Raw genomic sequence first — 26,518 nt, 5'->3', positions numbered from 1 at the left:
AGTTAAAAAAATACAATTGTATTACATATTGCAAGTTTCCACTATATATTATAGGGCAGTATTTTTCGGACTACAATTCTTGACTCATTATTGGGTTGTGAAATTAATTTACTAAGTCTCCACACAATGAAGTGAAATAGAACTGAACTGAATGCAATAAAAGGGATTAGTGCATGGCACGTAGTGTGAATAAGTCTTGCTTCATGAACCTTTTTTTCTATGCCTAAGTATAGCACCTGTGTATTGGTTTGCCTCACAGAGTACATTCTTACTGAAGGTAACACAGTCACAGTCACAGTGGGATTCATACGAATGCACCTGTTTTGTAACCATATGAATTAAAAAACTTAGCCCTGTTCCTGGCATCTTGGCACTTGATACATGTTTTTTGAATGAATGAATGAAAGTGTATATGAGTGATTGCTCTGGGGATTATCAGAAAGAAAGGAGAAAGGTCAGGAAGAGACAAGAGAGGTGTTTTTTTTATATATATATCTGTAGTGAATACAATGCATGCAGGCCTTGGAGAATACACTCCTGTTTCTTCCAGGGAATCGGGAGCTGGAATAATCACGAGGTAGGTAGCAGGAAGTACAGCTAAAAGTCAAAATGAAAAAGCCATCAGATGGATAGAAAGGGCAGCAGGAGAACAGTGAATGCCTCTTCATTTGAATATTATCTGCAGTACCATCTGCTATTGTTAAACAAGACAAATTTATTGAAACGATGCATTTTTAAACTTCAGGGGAGGACTATTCTGAAAGGCTTCTGGCATTTAAGAAAAAATGAATAGAATTTAACTATTGGTACTCATGTTACTAATTTAAGGTATCTAAAATGACTTTGATTTTCCAACAAACTTAGTGTATTGTCTACTTTATTTTGGTGAGCGCAAACTTTACGGGAGCTTTCACAGTCTCACATGAAGTCTTAAGTACCCCCTTATATGGGCACATGTTGTCAAGCCTCTATCATATTCACCACTTTTAGAGACATGTCTGAGTCGACTTTATGTTGCAACATCAATATACTTGAGATTGAGATACCTCTTTTCTTCTTTATAAAGAAACTCATAGTTCTGAAGATTCAAGAGCATGGCACTAGCATCTGTTAAGCTCTAGCAAGGGGCTCATGGCAAATGGTATCACTATGGCAGGAGCAAATGCAGAAGAGAGCATATTACATATGCTTTTAAAAGTTTTCTAGGAATCCATGGTCAGAGTAAAGTGAAAAAGAATCATTTAATTGCTGATAGAGATAGTTTTTTTTTTTTTTAATTCTGGGCATGGAACCTAGGGGTGCTTTACCGTTGAGGTGCATCCCCAACCTTTTTTATATTATATTATTTTTGGTACTGAGGATTGAACGCAGGGATGCTTAATCACTGAGCCACATCCCCAGTCATTATATATATATATATATTTTTTTTTTCATTATGTATATTTTTTTTTTCAGAGACAGGGTCTCACTAAGTTGCTAAGTGCCTCACTAAGTTGCTAAAACTGGCTTTGAACTTGTAATCCTCCTGCCTCAGCCTCCCAAGCTATTGGGATTATAGGTGTGCACCACTGGCCCCCTTTTTTTTTTAATTTGAAGACAGGGTCACACTATGTTTTCAAGGCTGGCCTCAAACTTGCAACCCTCTGTGTCAGCCTTCCAAGTCACAGGGTTTATAGGGTTGCACCACCATGCCAGCAAGATAAAAAAAATTATTATGATTTTAAAAATATATTTTTATTCCATATAACCATGTCTTACTTTTTACATGAACAAGCAGTTAATCTTGAGGGATTTTAGATTTGGATATATGATATGGCTATGTAAGGGGTATTACTCATTGGTTTTGTTAGCTGTCTATATAAGAACCACATTTATAATGTTTTAACCTTTGTTATTTTGTTTGTTTGCCAAATTACCATCAGTGTTATGTATGGCAGGTGGGTGGGATGATTCGGGGCAGATGGGTGATGATGAGCTTGTGCTATGTCACTGTGGCTTCCTGACAACCATTCCTTTTGCACAGTGAAGATGAACATCCAGGTATATTATGATTATAGCCTGTTTTCTCTGAGCAAATACTAGAAGTCTTTTCAGTTCAGATAAATTTTGGTTAAAATACAAGAAAAATACATTTTTACTTTAAATTTAATTATGCTATTCTATGTGTGATTCAGAATCCTGTTGAGTTTTTACACATGATTTTAAAAAATACAGACGCCACTAAGTCTTAATTATGCTTAAGTCAACAAAAAGTCTTTTATTATTATGTAAGTAATTTTCCATGTTTGATATTTTAATATGATTTCTTGTTTTCTTTATGTTCTTATGAAGAAATTTGAGGAGTAATCCCATGGAAATCAATTACATAATGTTTTCATAATTAAAGGTTTGCTCATATTTTAGACATCCTTCTACCCTCCTTCCCCAGGAACAGAAAGTACTTAATAAATTGAACCCCTTAAGTGGTGGGTTTTTATTCTAAGACTAACCTAAAAAGATTATGAATTACCTGAGGGCAGGGCTCATCTATCTTAATAATCCCAGACCCTGATACCTGGTACATAGGAAACTATAAGTAAAATATGAATGAGTAATATTTGGCATCCAGTAATTTTATCTCGTTTAGGAATATGCAATAATTAAGTGTGAGAGAGAAATGCCAGTGATAGAAAATTGAAGCAAATGGTAACTATTTGTAAGTTTTAATTTTACTATGGTCTACTTGAAGTTTTAAATGTAGCAACTCAGATTTATCGGCAGGCGTTTCGTGATTTTTCTCAGTGGACAAACTATTGCTGTCCGTATTAGTTAACTTATACATTATGTTAGTAGGACAGGCTAAAATGAATCATGATTCTCTGATTTGTTTTTAATGCCCTAATGCTACCAAATTGCTGAAGCTCTTGATGAGAGAATTCCATATGTAGCTAGCTTTTGAAATCCCTTGATCAGCATGCCTAGAACAGAAGCATGATTTCCTGATTTGCATTTGCCTGTAGATCCCAAATGCATGAAGCTCTTTTTTAAAAAAAAAAAAAAAGAAAAAATGCTTAGTTTTTACATTTACCTTACTTTTAGAATCCTATGATTTTGAAAAATTGTAGTTTGATTTCTCTTGGAAAGAATAGAAATTTGTGTATTTTTAAAACTCTTCCTTTTTACACACACTTTCCATTACTTGAAAAATGCTGTTTCTGAGATCCATTACTAAAGGGCCACAGTTTCTATTCTGTATATGTGATTTCACCTAAATATCAATTAAGCCCCAAGATGCCTGATTAAAATGTATCCTGTTCTTATCCAAAAGAAGACAAGGATTGACTTTCTTAGCTATTTTGTTTTACTTTTTATAATTATGTCAGGAATTCATTACTTAATGTCAAAATAAAATCAATTAGTGATTTTTAAAGCCTTGTACTTCAGAATAATGTATTCCTTCCTGGAAATAAAATTCCTTTAGGCTTATTTTAGAAGAAATATAGCTAAATTGGTAGCTCCTTTATCACATGGTTTGAAAATAGAAAAGTAAATCAACTAAGTAGAGTTAGTGTGCTCAAATACATTTACTTTTGATAATAGAATAGTAGTAGGAAAAAAGTTTAGCAGATAGAAAAGTGGAAAATATAATTTTAGGTGTTTTTTTGGCAACTGTAAGTAAAATTATATTTGAAATTTCTCCATTTAGTCTTACATACGCTTTTCTGTTCATTGTTATTCCTATGGGACCAAAGATCTTTTGTTTACTTGTTTTGAACAGTTTTAACAAAGTAGGTCTTACTTTGATGAGATAATTAAATTTAGATTATTGTATATTAAGTTTGTTGTTTCTTATTGCCTTTAATTTTTGTCTTTACATCTGTAACTTTGGATGTGTTTCTCAGTAGTCTTATAAGAAAATCAGTTGGTGTCTTCTGAATTCTTAACATATTTATTCCTCCCCAAGGCTGTCTGTAATGATTTCTAGAGATACAAAGAATCAGTCCTTTGTGGAGAGATGCAAGATGGTGGGGTGGCAGTAGAGCCATGAAATTTAAGAACTAGAAGATATTTAGAGATTATCAGATTTAATCCTCTGATTATATAAGAAAGGGAGACCTGGAGAGGACCAGTAGGTCATTCAGAGTTATATAACTTTTAAGTGATAAAGCTAAGACTCAAATTCATCTCTTTGGACTCAAAACCAAAACCCAATAACATGATCTTCTGAGCCAGGCACCTGGAATTTACTCAATCCATATACCTGCTGAGAGCAGCCAAATGTGCCCATAGGAAGCACAGATAGCACTAAATATCCATGCTAGCAAATGGCTAATAATTTTTTTCTTCCTTTGATGAAGGAAACAGAAAGAAAAAGAGAGAAGGCATAAAGCAGTGGTCCTCAAAATGTAATCCACAAACCTCTGGGATTTCCAAGACCCTTTCATTGGTTTGTGATACTGAGGTGGTTGCACCAAATAGTGATTATCATTTTCTCCACTGTTATGTATTCACAGCAACTAAGCGGGGAAGGGGGAACTGTTAATGAACAGTCTAAGGAAGTCTTTGATAAAGTAGTAAAAAGCGTTAAGTAACCCTCGAATGTATGTCATTTTAGTGTTACTTGTGACAAATGAGAAATACAGTATATATAAAGTACCTCTGTTGCATATCATGGTACCATGGTTTCTTGAGGAAAAGGACTTGTCCAGTATGAGCCAAACTCACTACTTTTTTCCCAGAACACCTATTGAAATAATGACTGATAGACAAACTGTGGTTCTTCAGACTCCGATATTTGGCAGACACTGTCAAAAATGAACAAAGCAAGCCTGTCACTTCAAGGAAAACAATTGACAGTATTCATTACCAAATGACAGAGTAAGATCTTTCAAGTGAAAGTGAGAATTTTGAAAAACTTGTATCCATCACCATGAGCAGTACTTACAGCCTTTTCTCATAGGATCAGAAGCAATCTTAATAATTTTTTAACAATTTTTTACATAATGAAACACATTGCCATTTGGAAGATCTTCATAACTCATGAACCCAGATGACCAACACATGCTGTTTAAAGATTGCATGGGTAAAAAAAAAAAAAAATCCATTACAAGTGCAAAGTAGACCGTTGGATTTTAAGATAAGAGAGTATGAAAAGTTCATGGATATGCTTTAGTTCTACATTACAAGCAATTTTTAAGAAACTTGTCAGATTTTGTTGAAGTATCAAAGAAAAATATCCAGAATTATCTGAAAAGCATTAAAATACTCCTTTCTTTTCCAACTATATATCTCTGTGAAGCCATTATTTTCTTTATATACTTCAACCAAAACAGCATATCTTGACAGATTCAGGAGAAATCAATTTGAGAAACCAGTTCTTGTGTCTTAACTAGATAAAAAAAGACTTGCAAACATTTAAAACATAGCTTCTCTGTCACTAATTTTTTTGTTTAGAAAATATAATTAATTTTCATTAAAATATATGTATGTTAACATTTATTTGTTTTGATATTGTTATTTTTAATTAATTAATCTTTTTAAAGTTTCTGTTTGGTCTCTTATATGGTAAATATTAGTAGATATAACCCATATAAAACAGAGCTTACTGGGGCACTCAGTAATGTTTTTAAAGCATAAAGCCTTTTCTCATAGGATCAGAAGCAAGAGACCTAAGACCTGAGACCTAACCAGTTTGAGAACTTATTGGCATAAAGTATTCAACCACTTACATCAACATGCAGCACAGAGGCGACTAAGGGCATCATCATACCTTTGCTCAGTATTTGCCAGAAGAATGATAGCCCTGACTAGTTAAAGAAATGCTTATTTATTTTCTATGGGTTTTCTTGTTGTTGTTGTTGTTTAAGGAATTGAGGAAGTAACTGTCCTCTTTTTCTCTCAAAAAGTGGTCTGAACCTTTTAGGATTCTTTCAGCTCCAGTTAACAGAACACCTAATTTCATAGATTCCAATGATAAGATCATTTATTTTCTTTAGCGAAAAATGGCAGATAGTGTAGTCTCCAGAGTGGATTGGTTCAGGAGCTTCATATAAGGTTCTTTCTAAATCTCTGCTATACTATCTCCATCCCTTCCTTGTTATGGGTTGGATCTGGAATGTCCCCCAAATACTCGTGTGTTGAAAGCATGGTCCCCAGTGCAGCAAAGATCAGAGGAGGGACTTTTTAGGCAATGATTGAATCATGGGGGCTTTGACCTCATAGTGAACTAATCCACTGATAGCTGCATGGACGGCTAGCAGGTGGAACCTAGTTGGAGAAAGTAGGTTACGGGGGGCGGGGGCGTCCCCAGGATGGGTTTATCATCCCCACCCCACCATTCTGTCCCTTCTGTCTCTCTGCTCCCTGCTGCCATGTGCTGTTGAGTAGCTTTCCTCCACCGTGACATTGCTGCCGTAGAGTAGGCCAACCATGGACTGAATCCTAGAAATCATGAACCAAAATACATCTTCCCTTCTCTAAGTTGTTTTGGTCACAGTCACAAAAAGCTGACTAACTCAAACTTCATCCTCAGACCAATAGCAAGATGGCTGAAGCAGTTTCAGGTCCCACAGCCAGATACTGGGGTACTCAGTACAGAAGGGAAATGCTTTCTCTGTTTCTTAGGAACAAGGAGTCTCAGAGACAGCGCAGCAGACTACCCTTTGTGCCCCAGTAGCCAGGATTGGTTTCCATGCCAGCTCCTAAGCATGTTACTGCTAGGTCATGGGTTACTGTGATTGGCTTAAAATAATCATTTGGAGTACATAGATGTAAAACAGTGACACACAATGATTTAGTTATTAAGAACAAAACAAAAATAATTCATGCTTTTTCAATTAATTGAAAATTAATTTGCATAGGTGCCCAATAAGAGTGGCAGTGTACATTTGTGGGAAGAATTCTAAGCCTGAGAACAGGAGCCCTGGAATCTGGTCCCACATCTGGCACTGTGGAGATCAGTCTTTGCTTATCTGGGCCATGACTCTCTTTTCTGTAAACTGAGGGCTTGGACTAGGATACCACTTCTATGATCCTCTGGTTCATTGGTTCATTTATTCACTATCTCAACCCTTTGTTCAATAACATTTATTGAGTGCTTAGTCTGTAGTGAAAGTCACAGCACAGTATACAAATAGGCACCAAAATGTTGTCTGGTTAGCCACAACAGATATTCTTCTTCCTGCACTATACACACAGTGAAAGCCCAAAGAGGGTAAGATCCATATTGATTTTTGCTTATAAGCAACTTGTGGAGTAAACTGTTTAATGCCCTCACAAAGAGCCTTTGCTGCAAACCTAATTAGTGAACAGTTACATCATGAGAGCTTTCTCTCATCTTGTTAAAATGTAAAATTTATTTGGAAATGAAAACATGGAGTCACAAATGTGTTCTGAAAAAGATAAGTCTTTGTCTCAGGAAAATGCTTGTGGGCCTGACTGTCTGTGATTGTTCCAGTTCCCTCAGTATCAGAAAAGGCACGATGCAGAGAAGCAAGCTGTTACAAGAACAGGACAGCCATAAGAAATGAGACTGTGTTCCCTGGATATCCAAGGACACTAATATATTGTAGTTCTCAGATAAGATGCTCAGAGTAGTTTGATCTTTTTTAAACCAAGCTGCTAAAATTTTGCAGACCTTTCTCACATGCAGTGTTGGTTAATTTTTTAGGTCATGTGAAATGTTGAGATAGCTGGGAGTATTTATCTCAAACAAGAGGATTAGGAGTCATGTGATCATTCCCTCAAGTAATATTTGAATTGTTGTCAGGTGAAGCAAGGCTTTTTGAATTGCTTTTGGAACCAGTAAGTAGAACAAATATTAAGGGTTGCTGAAGAGAAAATCTTTCCAACAATTAGAGCTACCCATGATGTCATGTAAACCTCTGTCATTGAAAGTCATGAATCTTTCCATCACTGAGAACACGGAAGTGGAGGCTGGATATCCTTCCACAGCAATGTTCTGAAGTTTCTTTCTTTGGTCTGAGATTGGCAAGGTGATTTGGAGTGAAGGTCATTTCTAAGATTCTGGTAACTGTCATTACCATGAACATGAGTCATCTAATAGCTGGGATCATTAACAGCTTGAAACAGAAAGGAGGCATTTCATTTATATAGCAGATATTTATTAAGTACCTACTATGTGTTAGGAACTGTTCTAGACACTGGGGATACAGTAAAGAACAAGACTGATGAAGGTCTGTAGGGCCTTTCTGTTATAGGGTAGGCAGACAGGCATTAAACTAATAAACTAATAAGAGTTTCCTATTAGAATTAATACCCAGAAGGCCACAAACCAGGGAAATGGTGATTGGGATAGGTAAGAGTCAGATGCTATCTTAGATTAGGTTTTGGTGGAAGTTCTCTGAAGAGTTAACATTTAAGCTGAAATGTGAATGAAAAGGAAGAGTGTGTCATGAGATCACTGGGTAAGAATATTTGAAGCAGAGAGAACATATACAAAAGACCAGAACAAACTTGGCACCCAGAAGACTGGGTAAGAGGCACAGAGGAAGCTTCAATGAGATGGAGTAAGGAATGGGCGAGGACCAGATCCACAGGGCCTCGCAGCTGTGACTAGCTTAGCTGTGATTCTGAATCCATCCAGTGGGAAGCCACTGGAGGATTTTAAGTGAAGAATGGCATCATCTGATTTACATCCCTAAAAGGTAACAGTAGGTTCTCCTGGAGGATGAATTGTTGGTGGCAAGGGATATAAGTAGAGAGGAAAGTAGGAAGAAACTCAAGAGAAGTGTGGTTTCACAGCAACCTAGAAGAGAAAGTGTTTTTAGAAGGAAGGAGTGAGCAGCAGTGCTGATTAGAGAAATGCATTATTGGTTTAGGCAATAGGAAATGTATTGATGACCTTAATGAGTGAGTTTTGGTGGGTGGTGACCTTGCAAGCCTCCCTGGGGCGAATTTAGGAAAAATGGGAAGAGAGTAAGGGGACATGGGAATAGAAAACGTCTTTCAAAAAATGCTGCTGCAAAGTGGTACAAAGAAATAAGTCTGTATCTGGAGAGAAAATGAAGTGAACGGATCATTTCTAAGATAGGAGTCACTACAGGTTCTCAGTGTGTTCATGAAAGGAGTCTGCACAGAGGCAGATGTTGGTGACACTGGCCAAAGAGTGAGTAATTGCAGGAGAGAGATCCTCAAAAGGGCACTATGAATTATTTTGCATTTTTATTGAAATCCTGAATTTCATTATCTTTGGTGTTGATTAATTCGTTGGAATTTTCCTGTATTAAATTGAACCATATGAAATTACCAATATGCATTCATTTCTGACCTATAAAAGCAGCAGTTTCATAGAAATCTAATAGTTTCATTTAGATAAGTTTAAATTTCTTTCAGGGTCCTTAAAATTTATATACCTTTTTAATTTGAAAAAAAAATCTCAAACTTACTTATGGTTAAAAATATAGAACAAAGAATACCCTCTCCTGACCCATTCATTTGCAAATAAGTTGTAGACCTGATATCCTTTCTCTCCTAACACTTTAGTAGGTATTTCCTAAAAATAAGAATATTCTCCTACAAAGTCAAATATAATCAGTAGGTTTTTGCCAGTTGTTCCAATAATGCCCTTTAATGCAAGAAGATGCAGTCCAGAATCTCATATTGGAACCCATCCCTATTCTTCCTTGATCTCCATGACCTTGATATTTTGAAGAATGCAGGCCAGTTATTTTGTAGAATGGCCATGGATTTGATTTGTCATGATTATCTTCAAATTATGAATCAAATCAAAGTGTGGTAGCCAGCCTTCAAATTGGCCTCACCTTTGTTATTCATATCCTTACATAATCTCCTCTCATTTGTACCGGGGTCAATCTTAGGATCAAGAATGTTAGTCAGCTTGCTGTTGTTATAACAAAATACCTGAGATAATTAGTTCATAAGGAGAAGATGTTTATTTTGGTTCACAATTTTGAAGGTTCCATGATCGATTGACCCCTCAACTTTTGAGTCTGTGGTGAGGTAGCACATCATGGCAGGAGTGTGTAGCAGAACAGACCTGCTTACATAATGAGCCAGGGAGCAAAAACTAAAGAGGAAGAGGTGGGGGTCCCACAATCCCCTTTGAGAGCACATCCTCAAATGATCTAAGAATTTCCCATTAGACCCTTCCCCTTAAAAGTTTATTAGCCATGGCCTAGGGACTCAAGCCTTTACCACATGGACCTTTGGGGAAGATTCAAGATTCAAACTATAGAAAAGAGCATACAGTAGAAGTGACAATATTATAAAAGTGATTTGTTGAATCACTTATTCTGTGAAAGGCAAGCTCATGTTGGTAACAGCCCCATAGACAGGCTCATAAGAAACTCAAGCATCTAGCTCCAATGAGAAACTGAGGACTGTCAACCAAGTGGGTGAGCTCAGAAATGGATTCCCCAGCCCCAGGAAGCCTTAAGTTGTTGTAGCTGTAGCCAACAGCTTGACTGCAACCTTGTGAGAGACCTTGAGTCAGAACCACCAATCTAAGCCACCACTAGAGTCCTGAAATTGTAGTACAGTAAAAGTTCATCAGCTTAAGATAAGAAGGAATGCTGGCAGAAACATCACAGAAGTGATGGTGAGTTTTTTTCATTGTATCCAGTCAGGTGGTGCACAATTTCAGTCCTATTGCTGATGATGTTTATTTGGATTTCAGAGCTTTCTTTTAATTAATGAATATTTCACAGAAGATACTTTGAAACTATATAAATATCCTTTTTTAATCTAGCTTTCCATTTTTCATGTATTTATTTTTCTCAATATGAAATCTTGAGTTACTATTTATTCAATGGCCTGTTATAGTCATGATTTATTTTGATGTTCAAATTGTCCCTAATTTTACCAGAGTCCCTTTAGCCTGCTCCTGTGTCCTCTGGGCATGTCCTCATCATTCTTAGAGCACTTCCCTGATTTCTGGCACAAGATGTTTTAGGCTCATCATGTTCTTTGCCTGTCCTCACCTTGAAATCAGTCATTTCTCCAAGGATCCCTGATTCTTTTTAGTGGAAAATGGTATTAAAGCCAGGATCTGAGCACTAGGTGTACCTATGCCCACTGCAGAGTCTCTGTTCCCAGGCCCATTCAAAGAGCATACACACATTGCACGTGTGTGTGTGTGTGTGTGTGTGTGTGTGTGTGTACATGTAAGTAATATATATGCATCTGTTTTATTTTTGTACTGGGGATTTCTTAGCCACATCTCCAGCCCCTTTTATGTTGTATTTTGAAACCAGATCTCATTAAGTTGCTTAAGGCCTTGCTAAATTGCTAAGTCTGGCCTCAAAATTGTGATCCTCCTGCCTCACCCTCCTAAGTTGCTGGGATAATGGGAATGCACCACATACCTGGTGTATCTATTATATATATATATATATATTTTAGAACATAAATATATATTTGATATTTACTTATAAATAACATATGTATATTTAAATCTCTAAGTTCATAGTGATAGCTCTAATTGTAGGATATCCAGGGTTTATTCTATCCTTTTTCTTTTTCATATTAGTTAACCATCTTCTCTAACAGTGAGGGATTTAGCTCCCATTACCCTTATTATAGTATTATATTTATTGATCCAATTAACCTGCCCATATGTAACCAGTCTCCCATCACCCTACATTCGCCCCTTTCCTCATGTGGATGCCCCCCCCATTCAGGCTCTGACTCCCATTGTGGGGACAAAATATTCGAGCATGCATCCCTCACCTTGCTTGGGCTCTGAATCCTCGAGGTGTCTCATTGCAGTGTGAATACCCTTCTCATGCCATTTGAGCTCCAGCTCCCCCAGGCTGTCCCAGGCTGCCTCCCTGTGCAGATGTCCACCCATCTCCTGGTTTGGGGACTGGCTGTGCAAACCAGAGAGGAAAAGGAGGAGCAGCCCTTCATAAGTTTATAATAAATTTCAGACTGAAAGGAGCATTCTACTCTCCCACAGATGAATTTTTTGTTTCTTCTGTAATCATGGTTCCAAATTTATGGTTATACTCAAAGACCTTGGGAAGCTATAGAAATACAAATCTGAAAGCAAACAACAATAAAACAGGAGAAACCAAAGTATCCCTAGTAAATGATTAAACAGGTTATTGGGTAGAGGGTACTCAGTTTCATTCTGGACTTTTGGTTACTCTAAATTTTCTACATTTATTATTTTATTTATGTTAATGATACTAACAGATTATAGGCTATGATTTCTTTATAGTATTCTGTATCAAAAATACAACTAAAATTATTATTTTTAATAAGGGATTATAAAATACAGAATTCAAATCCCCCTTGCTGGAGATTCTGATCCAGCATGCCTGGCCTGAGGCCTGCTAATCTGTGCTTTATAACATTCTCCATCTGGATGTAATGATCGGCCAGGTTGGGAAATATGGCTCCATTGGACCCTTCCCAGAAATTTGCTGGGCAGCTCTCTGCATATCCAGTGGGCAGACAGTGCACCCAGCACTCCTCACATACTCAAAGTCACTCAGGGGAAGCATGATGAGTGTCTTTATGAAAGCTCAAGACAGTTAGGTGTTACTTTGAAGGCTCAGACCCTACTGATACCTTCTTCCAGTGGTATATTGATTTCTTCTGATTCCCTGATTCTTATTGATAGTGAAGTAAAGGAAACCCCTGAAAAGATAAATGTAAGTATGCCTTGGAATTGTCAAGGTCAGCAAAAATGAGTGATGTCTGAGAAACTGTCACTGCCAAGAGAAGCCTACATGACTACTAATGTAATATATCCTGGATGGCACCCTAGAACAGAAAAAGGGAATTTGATAAAAATTAAGTATAGACTAATATAATTGCAACAGATATATCATAATAAAGGAAGATGTTAATAATTCAGAAAATTGGGTGAAGGGCATGTGGGAATGCTGTACTCTATGTAGTAATTCTATAAACCTAAAATGGCTCTGAAATAAAAAGGTTATTCGAAAAAAGATGCGGATTGCAAAACATGTAACAATGTGACTGAGAAACTCAATGGTGTAGTACTTTTTAAATAATCAGGAAAAGGTGCACCTACCAGAATGGGCATGAAAAATTAAGTAGGGTGTCATCACCTGCAAGTGAGAGACAAGACACATGGCCATGCAACTCACTGACAGACCACAGTGCCTGCCGTTACAGGAAATGTGAGTACATAAGGAACCCAGCTCCCAAAAGGTCACTGTATAAATGTCTCATAGATGACCAGTTGCCCCAAGGGAAAATCCGGCTCTGCTTATAGGCAGGGAGAAAGGATGACTCTGGCAGGAGCTGTTGCATTCTTTGCCTTTTGTGAACAGCTGTTGTGTGCTTCATGTGCCACCTGTCCTTATTGGCCGAAATGCCTTCTCAGACCCAGCTGTGCAGTATAACCAGTCCCTGTCCCCTGTGGCTTAAAGCAAAGCATTAAACAGCAGGTGAGCATTCAAGTTGGAGCCCAAAACAATGTAGCCATGTATCATTGGCTGCAGAAAATGCAAAAAAACTGCAGGTCTTTTTATACTAAGGTAGGTAATATGTCCACAAATAGAAGTGGAACCATCCAGCTTAGTAGACCAATCTTCTGGGAATGATTCCCCAAATCATTACATTCCAAATTGGAAGCATTTACCTGTTTCAGGTCAGAAACTCATCATGCTTTATTTCTTTAAAACTGGAAGTTGTGTTACAAAACACAAATGACATTTTTACATTATAATTCTCAAGGAGAATATAAAAAGAATATCATTTTTCCCTTCCTAGATCAATAAAAAAATATTTACGACTGTGGCTAAAACATAAAAAGTACTACCATTGTCACTTTTGTGTGTGCGTGTGATGGACTGTCTTTTCTGTTCCCTTGGGGAGTCATGTGGAGCCTGGGTACGTGCTCCTGATTAAAATAAGGAGGCTGGAGCTGGATGTGCTTTACACATTGGCTGGCTGTGGTGGTCAGGGGTCTGTTGCAGAAAGATAATCCACTCTGGGTGAACAGAAAGTGATTTTTTCTAAGATTTTAGGTGGCTTTCAGAATCACTTGGGGGCTGAAGAAAAAGACTATGGACCAAGCTTCCAGGAATGATTCCCAGGGCCATACAGCAAACCACCAGAGTAGCTGCTCCATCTGCATTGATCGCAGGCGATCGCAGCAGCTGCTGGCTCTAAACCAACCACATCAGCTAGATTCAGGAAGCTGCCACTGCACTAGCCAACTCAAGAACACATTGCCTTTGCCACAGTCTGCACAGTAGAAACCCACATCCTGCTTCTTTCCACATGATTTAGTTCCAAATCAAAGCATCGCAGGAACACAAGCAGTACATAGTCACATTTTTAACCTAAATTGCAAGAGAGTATGGTATTGCTTTTTGCTTTCCAGTTTCTATATACACTAGAAGGGAAGTTCAGGTGGATATTGGAGAAATGTGATCTATGTTATCCTACAGTCTCTCTATCTGGCCACTCAGTTATCCTGCCTACTCTACTCATTATAGTAGAACTTAGAAGTCCAAGATCTCTGGACATGTACAACTGTCTTCATCAAGGTTTCTTGTAACCTACTGACCTATAAACAGAGAGACTGCCCATCTGCTCCCAGATCCAGTGTGGCAAAGGAAAATAAAAACTCTTGGGAACAGTGATAAGTGAGCTGCTGCATCTGGACACCTGTGGTGAGCAGCTGTCTCCAAGGAGAGCAAGGCCCGCCTTAGGAGGTGGGAAAGAGCTGCAAGGAGGGCAGCCCTGGATAAGGAGAGGCAGCGTGGCAATGGTTCCCAGTGACAAGGGAGAGTGGGGTCATGCAGGCAACTTTACCTCCAATTTAGGGGTCAGTTTGAGGGATAGGTAAAAAATATCCTTATTAAAATATATGTGACCAATGGGTTCTTAGAAAAAGATTGGGATTGTGGCTCAGCTGTAGAGCACTTGCCTAGCACATGCGGGGTCCTGGGTTTGATCCTCAGCACCTCATAAAAATAAAAAATAAATAAAAAATAAAGATATTGTGTCCAACTACAACTAAAAAATAAATATTTAAAGAAAAAAGAAAAAGGCAGCAGCACAGTTTTAAAAGTCTCTCTGAATCTTCACATAGAAACAGAGAACAACTAAATGGTAAAACTCAATACCCATAGACAACACTTCAAAACTACATGACAAGATGCCCCACAAATGTCAAAATATAGGCAGGTGTGGAGGTAAATACCAACAGCCGTTGACCTGCATGATGTAGTATTTGTTCAAGGGAAAGAAGCAAAGAGGGAACATTGGGCATCTGTTAGTCCTGAGAACAGGGGACCCCAGAATAGCTAACAAGTGCTCATGATAAGTCACTGCAGTGACTCTGACCAGAGCAGCTGACACCAAGAGGCATTTCACCCAACTTGATACCAGGTCATTGTGGTCCCAGGTTGCTTAGTGAGTTCTAAAAGGGGCTGGGGCATTCACATATTTTCCTTGAAGGAAAGTGAAAGTCCAGATAAAAATGGGGGAAGGCAACCCAAGGGCAGTCTTAGCCATGATTTCTAATACTTCACTAGTTTCCCTGAACTAAAACCCCCTTCTCAGGACTCAGGAAACCTAATTTTGCAAAATGAGCAATAAAAAAGTACCAAGGGCCATTTCCATATAAAGTTATCTGAAGAACAACAGAACACAGACAGAATAACATCCCTGTAGTCAACAAAAGATCCAGAAAGAAGTCAATGAGAGATCAAAAGGAACTATTTCAAAATGAGCTAAAATACAAAACTTTAAAATTCAAAAAGAAATGAAGAAAGATATAGAGAGAATTTAGGAGAAAAGATTAAATACTGACAATAGTATTTAATACAACAGGCAAAGAAGATTTAATGTAGGAAATAGGAGTCTTAAAACAGCAAAGTAAAGCAAGGGGACAGAAAAAAAATATTAAAAGCAGTGGAAAAATCCTGGAATAAAAAGTTACCTAAAATTTTATATTGAAAGAACACACCACATACCTGAGAATATTGACCCAAGAATGATTAACACCAGGATGTAGTATATGTTAACTGTTCTATAAAGGGGAAAAAATCTGCAAGATATGGCTGCTCATGCCTCTAATCCCAGCAGCTCAGGAGGCTGAGATAGGAGGATCATGAGTTGAAAGCCAGTCTCAGCAATGGCTAGGCAGTAAGCAACTCAGTGAGACCCTGTCTCTAATAAAATACAAAAAATAAGGCTGGGGATGTGGCTTAGTGGTTGAGTGCCCCCTGAGTTCAATCCCTGGTATTCCCTGCCCCCAAAAAGTAGGAGAAATCCTTTAGACATCCAGACAAAAAGAGCAAGTGATTTTTAAGAGAAGGAAAAATATTATCATAAAGCTTTTTCGATACAACACTTTAGGCTAGAAAAAAAGAATATAGAATAATATATTTCAGATTCTCAAGGAAAGAAAATGTGGGCTGGGAATTTTATTTTCAGTGCTTTTAAGTATAAAAGCAGAGACATTTTGTTATCAATGAATAAGAACTCGGGAGGTATTATTCTCATGAACCCTCCTTGTGGAGTCTAGTGGAGAATGAGCTTTAGATAATTAAAATGACTAGAGACATTGCTATAGTTTGGATCAGTAACTCCCACAGACCCATGTATTAAAGACTAGGTCCCATCTCATGGCATTACTGTGAATTGGTAGAACCTTTAGGAGGTAGGGCCTAGAGCAAGGAAATCAGAGCACTTGGGGCATGCCCACAAAGGACCCTGGCCCCCCTTCCTTTCTTTGCTTCCTAGATGTCATGAGGTAAGCAGCTGCCTCTGCCATGCCCTCTCGCCATGATGTACTTCCTTGCCATGGGCCCCAAAGCAGAGGAACAATTGATCATGAACTAAAACCTTCAAAACGGAGTCAAAATAAACGTTTCCTCTCTTTATAAATTGATTATAAATCTAATGAGAGAACTAAACAGAAAGCTAGCACAGATATTAACAAAACACCCATCATGAATAATAAATTATAGTTTCCTATAGAACTAAAATGAGGGTTTAAGGGGAGAGAGGGTATGTTATTGGTATCTGCTCAAATAATGTGTAATCTAGTACAACTCTGAAAAAATTAGGAAGGCAATAGGGAAAGTATATACAAACAAAGTCTGTTTTCAGGAATCATTTTGATAGCAGTTTTGTTGTTATTTTGAAGCTGTTATATGTTTACTAAGGGATTAAATAAACATGGAGTATATGAGGATCAATTGTAGCTCAGTGGTACAGCACTTGCCTAGCACTTGTGAGCTCTGGGTTCAATCCCCAGTACCACATAAAGTAGGGGTATTTTAATTCTATCATCCTTTTGTCGTTTCACAAACAAGATTCTCCTAGGCATGGCTTTTATTTAGACATGCATGCACACATACAATGGCCCAATAACAGTGAGAATTCCTAGTACCTGCATTATAGTCTTAAAATACCAATTCCCCCGCTAAAAGGACCCAGAGCTCTGGGAGAGGTATCTGATTCCAGGACTGTGTTAGGATATGTACAGACTAAACCTGGAAGTTCTTGTCAATCCATATAATAAAAAAGCAATCAGAGATTACTAGGGTCATATCAAAAGGACTCAGGAATAAACCTGAAGAGGATAATTTGAATTTCCTGGACAATCTGAATTTCAATAAGAAGAATAACTGGAATGGAATAAAACTCAACAAGTATGTTTAAAATCCTACATTAGTAATGATGATTTTTTAAAAAATTCTGGTCACTTTAGAAGGATAATAAGGATTTCATTATCTGGAAGACTATCACAGGGAAAGAATTAAGCATATGATTCAAAGAATCATATAAACTTGTACTACTGGGTAAACAGATGAGAGATAAAATACTTATTAACAAACATGTAATTAAAGGACTGAATAGTCATAAGTGCTATGTAGAGGTATATTATAATGGGCTTAGAAAGACAAAGGTACACAGAATTTTTGAGGAAAAAAATAACAGGAAAGACATTTTAGTATAGTGCTGTCCAACAGAACTTTCTGTGATGATGGAAATATCCTGTGGGGAGGCAGCCAGCGCCTTGTTGGGAGGTTGTTCTTCCTGCTCAGTGGGGTGTAAGCCACCTGGGAAATAGTAAAGGCTAGAATAATTAGTGAAGGACAAATGACAAAGTATAGTTTGTAAAGGAGAGCCCCTGTTAAGTCCAGCCCACACAGGAGCTGGAGTTGAACAACTAAAAAACGACTCCCGTGGTTTATTTAAGGGGGTACTTCAAAGGCGGAGTCAAAATAAACCTTCAAAGATTTCAAGGCATCTTGGCAGGTCACGCCCATCTCACAGGGGCTGTGTGGCTACAACAGATCACCCCACTTCTGGTGCTGTGTGGGACCAGGCAGAGCGGAATAGAAATCCACATGTCTCTGGGCAGTTGATCAGAAGAAATGTTCACTGGAAGTTCCCAGATACTAGATTATCGTATTCACTAGAATACGATGCACAACACAGCCCACAAACGGTTCTCAACAATGTCCCATGTCTACACTTTCCACTATGGTAGCCATTAGCCACAGGTGGCTATCAAGCACTTGACATGTGGCTAGTACTGCAGAGAAACGATTTTTTTAAATATTGAATTTTTATTAATTTAAATATACATATAAATAGCTACTTATGGCTAATGGCTACCATATTGTAGTTCAAGAGCTGCATTTTGGATTCAGACATCTGAATACTGGTCCACAGAATTTGGGTAATATTCCTTGATTTTTTAGTATGAAGAAACAAAAACATTATCACTGTATCATCTTGATAGAATACTCTTAGGTAGTATTTGAGGTGGGGCTTCAGTGTGTGAATACCTTGTTGGAAAGATACAAATAATATAATGAGAGAACTAAACAGAAGCAATGGACATCAACCAAATGTTAGAAATGGTGCCCACAAACTGAGGACTAAAACCACTGAGCAAAATTAAAGCCTTAATAATCAAAGCTCGAAAAAGAGAAACATATCAAGGTAATGTATATCATAGACCACACCACCACAATTTAGGTCACAAGGATACTATTTCCTGGCAAGACCAGCAGAAAGACAAAGTGTTACTATTAAGAACATTTGCTAAGGTTTCGCATGACTAGGACCAAAGTATCTTAAGTGGAGCATAATTATTGTTTTGCTCTAATTATAGTTTTTAAGCAGCTATAGAGAAATGACCTAATGATGACCATCATTTGCAAACAAACTAGTTGGTCAAGGTCAAAGCCTTCCATAGGATCCTCTTCAGCTATAATACTCTCTTGATTCTGTGACTCTATTGTGACCAATAAAGAATCATTTAGTTATATGAATATAATAACCTTGAGAGAAAAATTTAGAGTTTTGGTAGCCACAGAAAAGGATCATTGGGAAAGGAAATATATTCAGCAACCAGAACTGTAAGTTTTCTGGAAACCTAAGTGGGGTTTGATATATGCCAAAACGCTAGTCATAGAAAAAGCATATAAGATTTTAATATACAGAAAAATATTACATTTATAAAAATCATTGAAATTATACAAATATTTTCTAGTATTTCAATCACCAACCATAAATCATCATGGCATTACTCAGTTTTGAAAGGACTTCAGTTTGACCAATGAAATATTTTCTTATCAAACCAATGTGTTTGATGTGCAAGTTAGAAAAAAAAAAATCAACAGGAACTATAAAGGACTCAGACATTAATTCAGTACCCAAGTAGAAGGTAGATAATAATCAGAAATGGTCATATCATAACCAGCCAAGTGAATAATACTACACTGAAGAAAGAGCTTAAAAGGGCACCAACAAAGATTTTCTTTAAAAACATCTGGTTTGTCTAATGAATTTCTGCCTGAAGTGTTTCTCTTCCGTGAATGGAAAGTGCAGTTAAGGCTAAGTGCTCCGTGTTTGAGGCAATAACAGTATGTGCTAAACAGCCCATAAATGAATTGGTAAATATATTATTCTAAATAAGACTGGAACATTCCTTGAGGGGAAGTACAGAACTCTTCTTGAAGATGGAACCAGGTTTTGAAGATAAAAGGAAATGAGCCTACAATGTTGTGATTATAATATTTTATCTCCAAAAATACTGCTGGCGTTTGAATGAGGGACAATAGGTCTTATCCCTTTGGGGGCTATGAAAAGTGGTTTAAAAAATACATTCCCTCTGCTTATGGCTAGGGGAGAAATGTGGATTTTTTAAATTTATTTTTATTTATTTATTTTACTATGAAAGTGCAATAACAAGCCAGCTCTCTCCACTGGAATGAATAATAAAATAGTCTCACAATTTCCACATCATTTAATGCTTAAATACTGGCCTTTTCATACAGAAACAGATGCCATCTAAGCTAATAAAAAGACTATTTGGTTTTGGAGTGTTGGAAGTGATACTGGGTTTACTTTCATCTCTTTCTAATACCCCCAGAGACAAGGCAGAGCTTTCAGCCCCTTATGTGCATCTTGGATGACATTGTGTTTTTTTCCCACCTTGGAAATGCATAAGTCAATGGAGAAATCAAGTATTTACTCACTAGGAAGCGCATGCTAAATCTAATATTGCTGCTCACATCTTTACAGTTAAGGGTTAAATTTTGCCTTCCAAACGTAGGGCTCTGGTATTATTTAAAAAGAAGTTTCTTGCTTTAAAATGTTCAGTGCTAAAAAAAATAAAAATAAAAAATAAATAAATAAATAAATAAAAAATGTTCAGTGCTGCTGCATTGACCGCAGGGAAAGCTCATTTAGTGTTTGACATAGCTCATCTGTACAGCCTGTGGTGGCGGTCGTTTTCTTAGACCAGAAGCTCTCAAGCTTTAGCCAGTGTCCGAATCAGTTGGAAGGCTGCTAAAACACTTTTACTGGGCCTCACCCTCAGTGACTGACTCCAAAGGTCTGGAATGGGAGCTGAGAATTTATACTTCTGATATATTTCCTGGTGATGCTGATGTAGCTGGTGTAAGGACCACACTTTGAGAACCACTGTTTTAAGAGAATGAAGAGCTCGCTGTGATGGACTTCATGATGAAAAAGAGATTTCTTTGTGAACCCTGCTCCTTTTTCTGATTATACCAATAATATTGAGAATGTCTTCAGCTTTTTTCTGTCCCAAATCCAGGAGTAAACATTTCAACATTACAATTTTATTTTACTTTTTTTTTTTTTTTTTTGGTATCAGGAATTGAACTCAGGGGCACTTAACCACTGAGCCACATCCCCAGCCCCATTTTGTATTTTATTTAGAGACAGGGTCTCACTGAGGTGCTTAGTGCCTCGCTTTTTGCTGAGGCTGGCTTTGAACTCATGATCATCCTGCCTCAGCCTCCACAGTTTTATTGTTTAATGTAGACTTTGCATTGGGAAGAATAAAAAGGACCAAAGGAATAGTTGGTGCATTTTGTCACTCCCTGCACAGAGCCATAGTGGGGTGTTACTGCAAAACCTAAACCCACCTACCACTCAGTCTGAAGCCACCTAATGCTAGTGTTTGACACTTCATATTTACAATGTTTGGAATCATTTCTCATTATTCCACGTGATATTGAAGCAATTTATGATGAGTGGGATGAGGACTCCTGATGGACTGACCAATAAGAAACACACTGCAGTGGGTGGAAATGGCTGGTTCTCATGGTCCTCTTTATGTTTGTCTCAGCGCTGCACCATTGGCAGTTACTGAGCTCTGGTGCCTCCCTCTACCTGCCCAGATGTGTCGTGGCCTGAGGCCTCTGGAACAGTAACCTTGAAAGATAAAGTTACAATTTGGTGACTTAGCAATCTTCCTTTCTCAGCCAAACATGTAAGTTTGAGTTCTCAGAAGGTATCCTTGAACATCCATTCATTGGATGTCTAATATGATTCCTGCCTGAAACATCTTAGTCAATGTGCACGTTGTTTTGTGCAAAGATCTGGCTTCAAAGACAGAACAGAAGCCATTAGTCCCATTTTATAAATAGACTTTAAGCATCTCATCTATAAAATGAAGAGCATAATCCTTGTGCTTCCTGCCTCCAAAGTAGATGTGAAATTTGAGTAATATATGCAAAAGAGCTTTGAGGAGGGGCAGATGCTGGACAGGTGCAGATATGTGGTTCCTGAGGAGTTGCTGTGATTGCTGCTTTGATGATAATCTCTGAAAATGCTAATGGAGCCACCTTTCTGAAGGGTCTGGTTAAATGGTTTGGCCCTGAATACTATCAACCATTAAAGAATTCTAGCATCTCACCTTGAATTATGCAAATGACTGTAGAGTTGCTGTTTTTTTCTGAGGGAAAATTGAGAAGAAGTGTTCATGTATTAATTATCCCAACCACTCACCATTATCAAGTGTCAACCACAGATGCTAGAAGAGCTGTTTCTTATGCATTTTGAAGAAAAGCCCTGCCAGGCTGACAAATTGAAATTCAGACATTTCAGGCTTTTTTCACCTCTGGTGTTTATTTATTTTTATCTTTGGAACTTTTAAGTAAATCACTTTACCCTTTGGTTTTCATTTGCTTAAATAAGATGTTCTAAGATTATGTGAAATTATTAGAGTGCTTTAAAAATGTAAGTACATAGATTTCATAAACTACCTACTAAATTTGAGTTGAAATATGTTGTCCTGAGGTGAAAACAATTAATTGAGGTTGGCCTCCAGAAAGACTATTCCACCTCCAGTTTTATTTTATTTCATTGTGAATTAATGTAGTCTCTAATTATCCCAGGATAGTGTTAGCACTGATTTTAGATGAAGGCAAAGTACATTGAGCTACCTTAATGGTTTCTGGAAGAATGAGAAAACCTCACATTAAATTGTGGTACATCCTATGAAGATAGAGCCCTTGGGGAGGACGTGGTTTACTGTACCATTTTTGTCTTCCTTTGTGTGTCCAGTAAAATGTCACAGACCCAGCTAGCTTTAGGATCCAGTTCTGTTCTGACTATAGAGAATTTCCCCTAACATCAGAAGTCCCAACTGACCAAACAGTTGCATCCAGTATGGCTTTGAATTCCTCTAATGAAATGCTGAAGAACAAGGCTAAGGTCCCAGCCCAGCAGAAATAGATTCTCCATGTTTTCTCACTCTGTTATCTTGGGTTTCCTGGTGTGGAGAAGCACCCCATCTCTCAACTCACACTGTATTGCACCTGACTTTGTTAGTTGGTTCATCCCTTGAGGGCCTTCCCCCAGCTAAGAATGTAATAACTAGTGGATGCTCTGATTATATAAGTTGAGGGTGTGCCAGATTCCGAGCTGCATCTTGACAAGGTCTTTCCAGAGACCATACATTCCCCAGGGGATGGATGGAAGTTTCAGGCATTATGGAAGCCTGGGTGGGTGAGAACAGAGGGATATTTTTCAAAAGAAAGTTTCTTAGATGCTTTCCAAATTATCCCAAAAAGGAAGGAAGCTGCCTATTACAGATTCATAGTTCTTCAACCAAAAGTCTGAGGCCACATAAGAATTAAGAATTGGATAGCACAGCAATTTGGTACATACACCACATAATAACACCCTACCAAGATCTGAGGCCATGTCTAATATAAAACATACCAATATTCACGTGAAGTGGGATGTTCAGGTTAGGATGTTCAGGTTAGGATGTGACACCAATGAATTTCAGTAGGGTTAGGCTTTGTGGCTAAGCAACTTGTTTGTTAAAACTTTCAGGATTTCAGAATTGCAATAAAAAATTAAACATTGGAGGCTGGGGCTGGGGCTCAGCGGTAGAGCGCTTGCCTGGTACGTGTGGAGTGCTGGGTTTGATCCTCAGGACCACATAAAAATGAATGAATAAAATAAAGATATTGTGTCCAACTACAACTAAAAAAATATTTTTAAAAGATTAAACATTGTAATTGTTAATAGTAATTCATGTTTACTAAACATTTGGGCTATGCCAGGCACTATGCGAAGTGAGCACTTTACTGAAGCAAATTCATTTATTCAACAACCATGGGAGGCAGAAATTATTAGTAATCCCCACTTCCCTCATTTCTACTCATTATCCTTTAAAAACCCATTATGTGTTGTATGCCTACCATGTGCCAAGGACAAAGAGCAAACTGTAGGTACAGCCCCCACCTAAACTTGCTTCCAGTCTATGGCAGCCAGATGGGGCTGTGAGCAGAGAAGCCTGTCCTCCCTTTGTGTCAGGGAGGGTGTCCAGGCAGGCACTGGTCCAGCACATCTTCCAGGCAGAAGAGGAAACCAGGCACTGCAGAGGTCATTCCTATAGGCTTGGCTTCTTAATAATAAGCACATTGCTCAGGGTCAGCATTTCTCAAATGCTTTTGAGACCACAGCTCTCTGTGGTCTTTCATTTTGCTTTCTTTAATGCACCTGTCTTCTTTCTTTTATTACAGAACACCCATATCTGCTTTCTCGCAAGACAACATCTATGAAGTTCAGCCTCCAAGGGTAGACAGAAAATCTACAGAGATCTTCCAAGCCCACATCCAGGCCAGTCAGGGCATCATGCAGCCCCTAGGGAAAGAGGACACTTACATGTACCGAGAGTACATCAGAAACCGCTACCTGTGAAGAGGGCGCAGGCCATGGGGTAGCTCTGATGGGGACCCAGAAAGATTCATTTGCTTAGGTTATCTGTTTTCTCTCATCATACAAATGTAATTTCCCAAAATTCCTTTGCATCTGACGTCTTTCTGTCTTTTTGTTCCATACAAATTACAAATAGATAATAAATAAATGACCAACTATGTTGTTATTGTTGCCTTTGCTTTGTTTTAGGAATAGTTTGTTTTGTGGTCAGTATAGTACCATAGCATCCTATTATGAAATTTACAGGTTTTTGTGAGCACCTACTATGTGCCAGGCTCTACGGCAAGGTCTAGGAATAGCACAATAAGCAAAAAAGGCAAAAACTTTCTCTCTTGTGAGGAATGAAGGCAAAGTATTTTTATTATCACTTTTAAATTTATTCTGATGGTTTTAATGGTAACCTTATCGTTTGACACAAATTTTCAATATTCTGAAACCTCTTGTTCTTAGGAAATAAATATTTGTGGATAAAGGGACCAAATGTTAACAAAATAATTTCCAATGGTTCAGGAAAAAAAGAATATATGATAAATTAAGTGGAGGAAAATAGTAATTTGTAAATGTGGATAAAGAGCTTATGGGAGTTATTTGAGCTATTCTAACAATTTTTCTGAAAATGTGAAATCATATCAAAATAAAACATTAAAATTATCATTCAGAATGACTTTTGTGATGTGCAGTTGTGTCACCATATTTGATACTTGGTGTTCAGGCAGGTGGTAACTGATTATGTGCACAGCTGGTTTGTTCTCCATACAAACACTATCGTGACAACTTTCTGCATTTTCTAACAGTTTAATGCAAAGAATTTAATCTCATTAGTGTATGCTTTTATTATAAATTGTCTCAGTTCTCTCTCTTCATAAATAACATAGAGAACCAAACTAGCTCATGGGAGAAGGAAAACCAGTAAGAGAAAATGACCTCTAAGGTCTCATCAACCCTGGGATGCTGGAATTTGGGGGAAGGTTTTATGTTGCAAATAAAAGTTAAGTCCCAATACAGTAGACTTTTTTTTATTGATGCCATCATAAAATCAAGACTAGAGAATGACAGAATAATAGGTAGGAGGGATTTTGTGTTGGCGCAGTTTAGATCTCTAACACAATAGCTTGCTGATGTGTGTGGGATCTCACATGAGTCTTCCCAAGTCAGGTGGTAGCCCAGGTTGCTGCAGAGGTGACAGTTATAGATCAGACATTAATCTTAATTTTTAAATTTATTTGTAGCATGGTTTCTGGAGGCCCACCTACTAATGATAAAAATGGACTTTATGTTACATCCTTTAAGAAGATCCTGAATCCAGATCTTCTTTCATAACCTGTGAATGTAACTCACTCTAGATATAAAATGAGGATAATAATCCCTACTTTGTTGTTTAGTTGTGAAGTTTAGAGATAAGGTATGTAAAACCTGTAGCCATGAATCCTGGCACACATATGTTCCAACAGTGGTAGCTACTGTGGACAATGGTGGTGGATGGTGGTGGCATCTGCAGTGGTGTTTTTACCACCAACACCCTGATTTTCTTCATTTCAGGCAGCTCTACCTGTGTCCTTCCCAGAGCTAACCTGATGTAACCGGCTGGTATCTGAACTACTCATTTTGACATTAATTCACGTGACTTCAGCTTTAGTTGTGTAAGTCTTTACAAATTTAGAGCAAGGTAGGCAGAGCATTTAACCTCTACAAAGAAATTAATGACCACAAGGAGTGTGTAAACAAAGCAAATATATAGTCAAAAGCACTAAAAAGCTAATATATCAGAAAATGCAGAGGACTTTCTTATTTGTAGACCCAAAAAGAAAAAAAATGTGTAATGGTTAAGAGCTTGAGCTTTGACTCCATAACTTGCTAGTAAACATAGGACTTTGAGCAATTACTTTAGCATTGCTAAGCCTCAGGTTACTCATCTAATATAGAATTGTGGAGAAAAAGAAGAAAGAAGCTGCACATGGTGGCACACACTTGTAATCCTAGTGTCTCCAGAGGGTGGGGCAGGAGGATTACCAGTTTAAAACCAGCCTCTGCAACTTAGCAAGTTTCTAAGCAACTT

The 26,518-nt window shown here is 37.8% G+C and overlaps 1 protein-coding gene across 1 annotated transcript in view; it reads left to right on the top strand.

Annotated features, from left to right (window-relative positions):
* The window catches only part of Fig4 (FIG4 phosphoinositide 5-phosphatase), a 105,847-nt gene extending 80,769 nt beyond the window's left edge, over positions 1–25,078 (top strand). The window contains exon 23 of the mRNA XM_076859851.2: positions 24,267–25,078. Within this exon, the coding sequence (XP_076715966.2) occupies positions 24,267–24,444 (178 nt within the window). The 3' untranslated portion in view covers positions 24,445–25,078. The remainder of the gene's footprint in view (positions 1–24,266) is intronic.
* The last annotated feature ends 1,440 nt before the right edge of the window (positions 25,079–26,518 follow it).

The sequence above is a fragment of the Callospermophilus lateralis genome, chromosome 6 (assembly GCF_048772815.1).
Source record: "Callospermophilus lateralis isolate mCalLat2 chromosome 6, mCalLat2.hap1, whole genome shotgun sequence".
NCBI lineage: Eukaryota > Metazoa > Chordata > Mammalia > Rodentia > Sciuridae > Callospermophilus > Callospermophilus lateralis.
The sequence above is the reverse complement of the archived record's forward strand: the minus strand, read 5'-3'. Positions and strand labels throughout refer to the sequence as shown.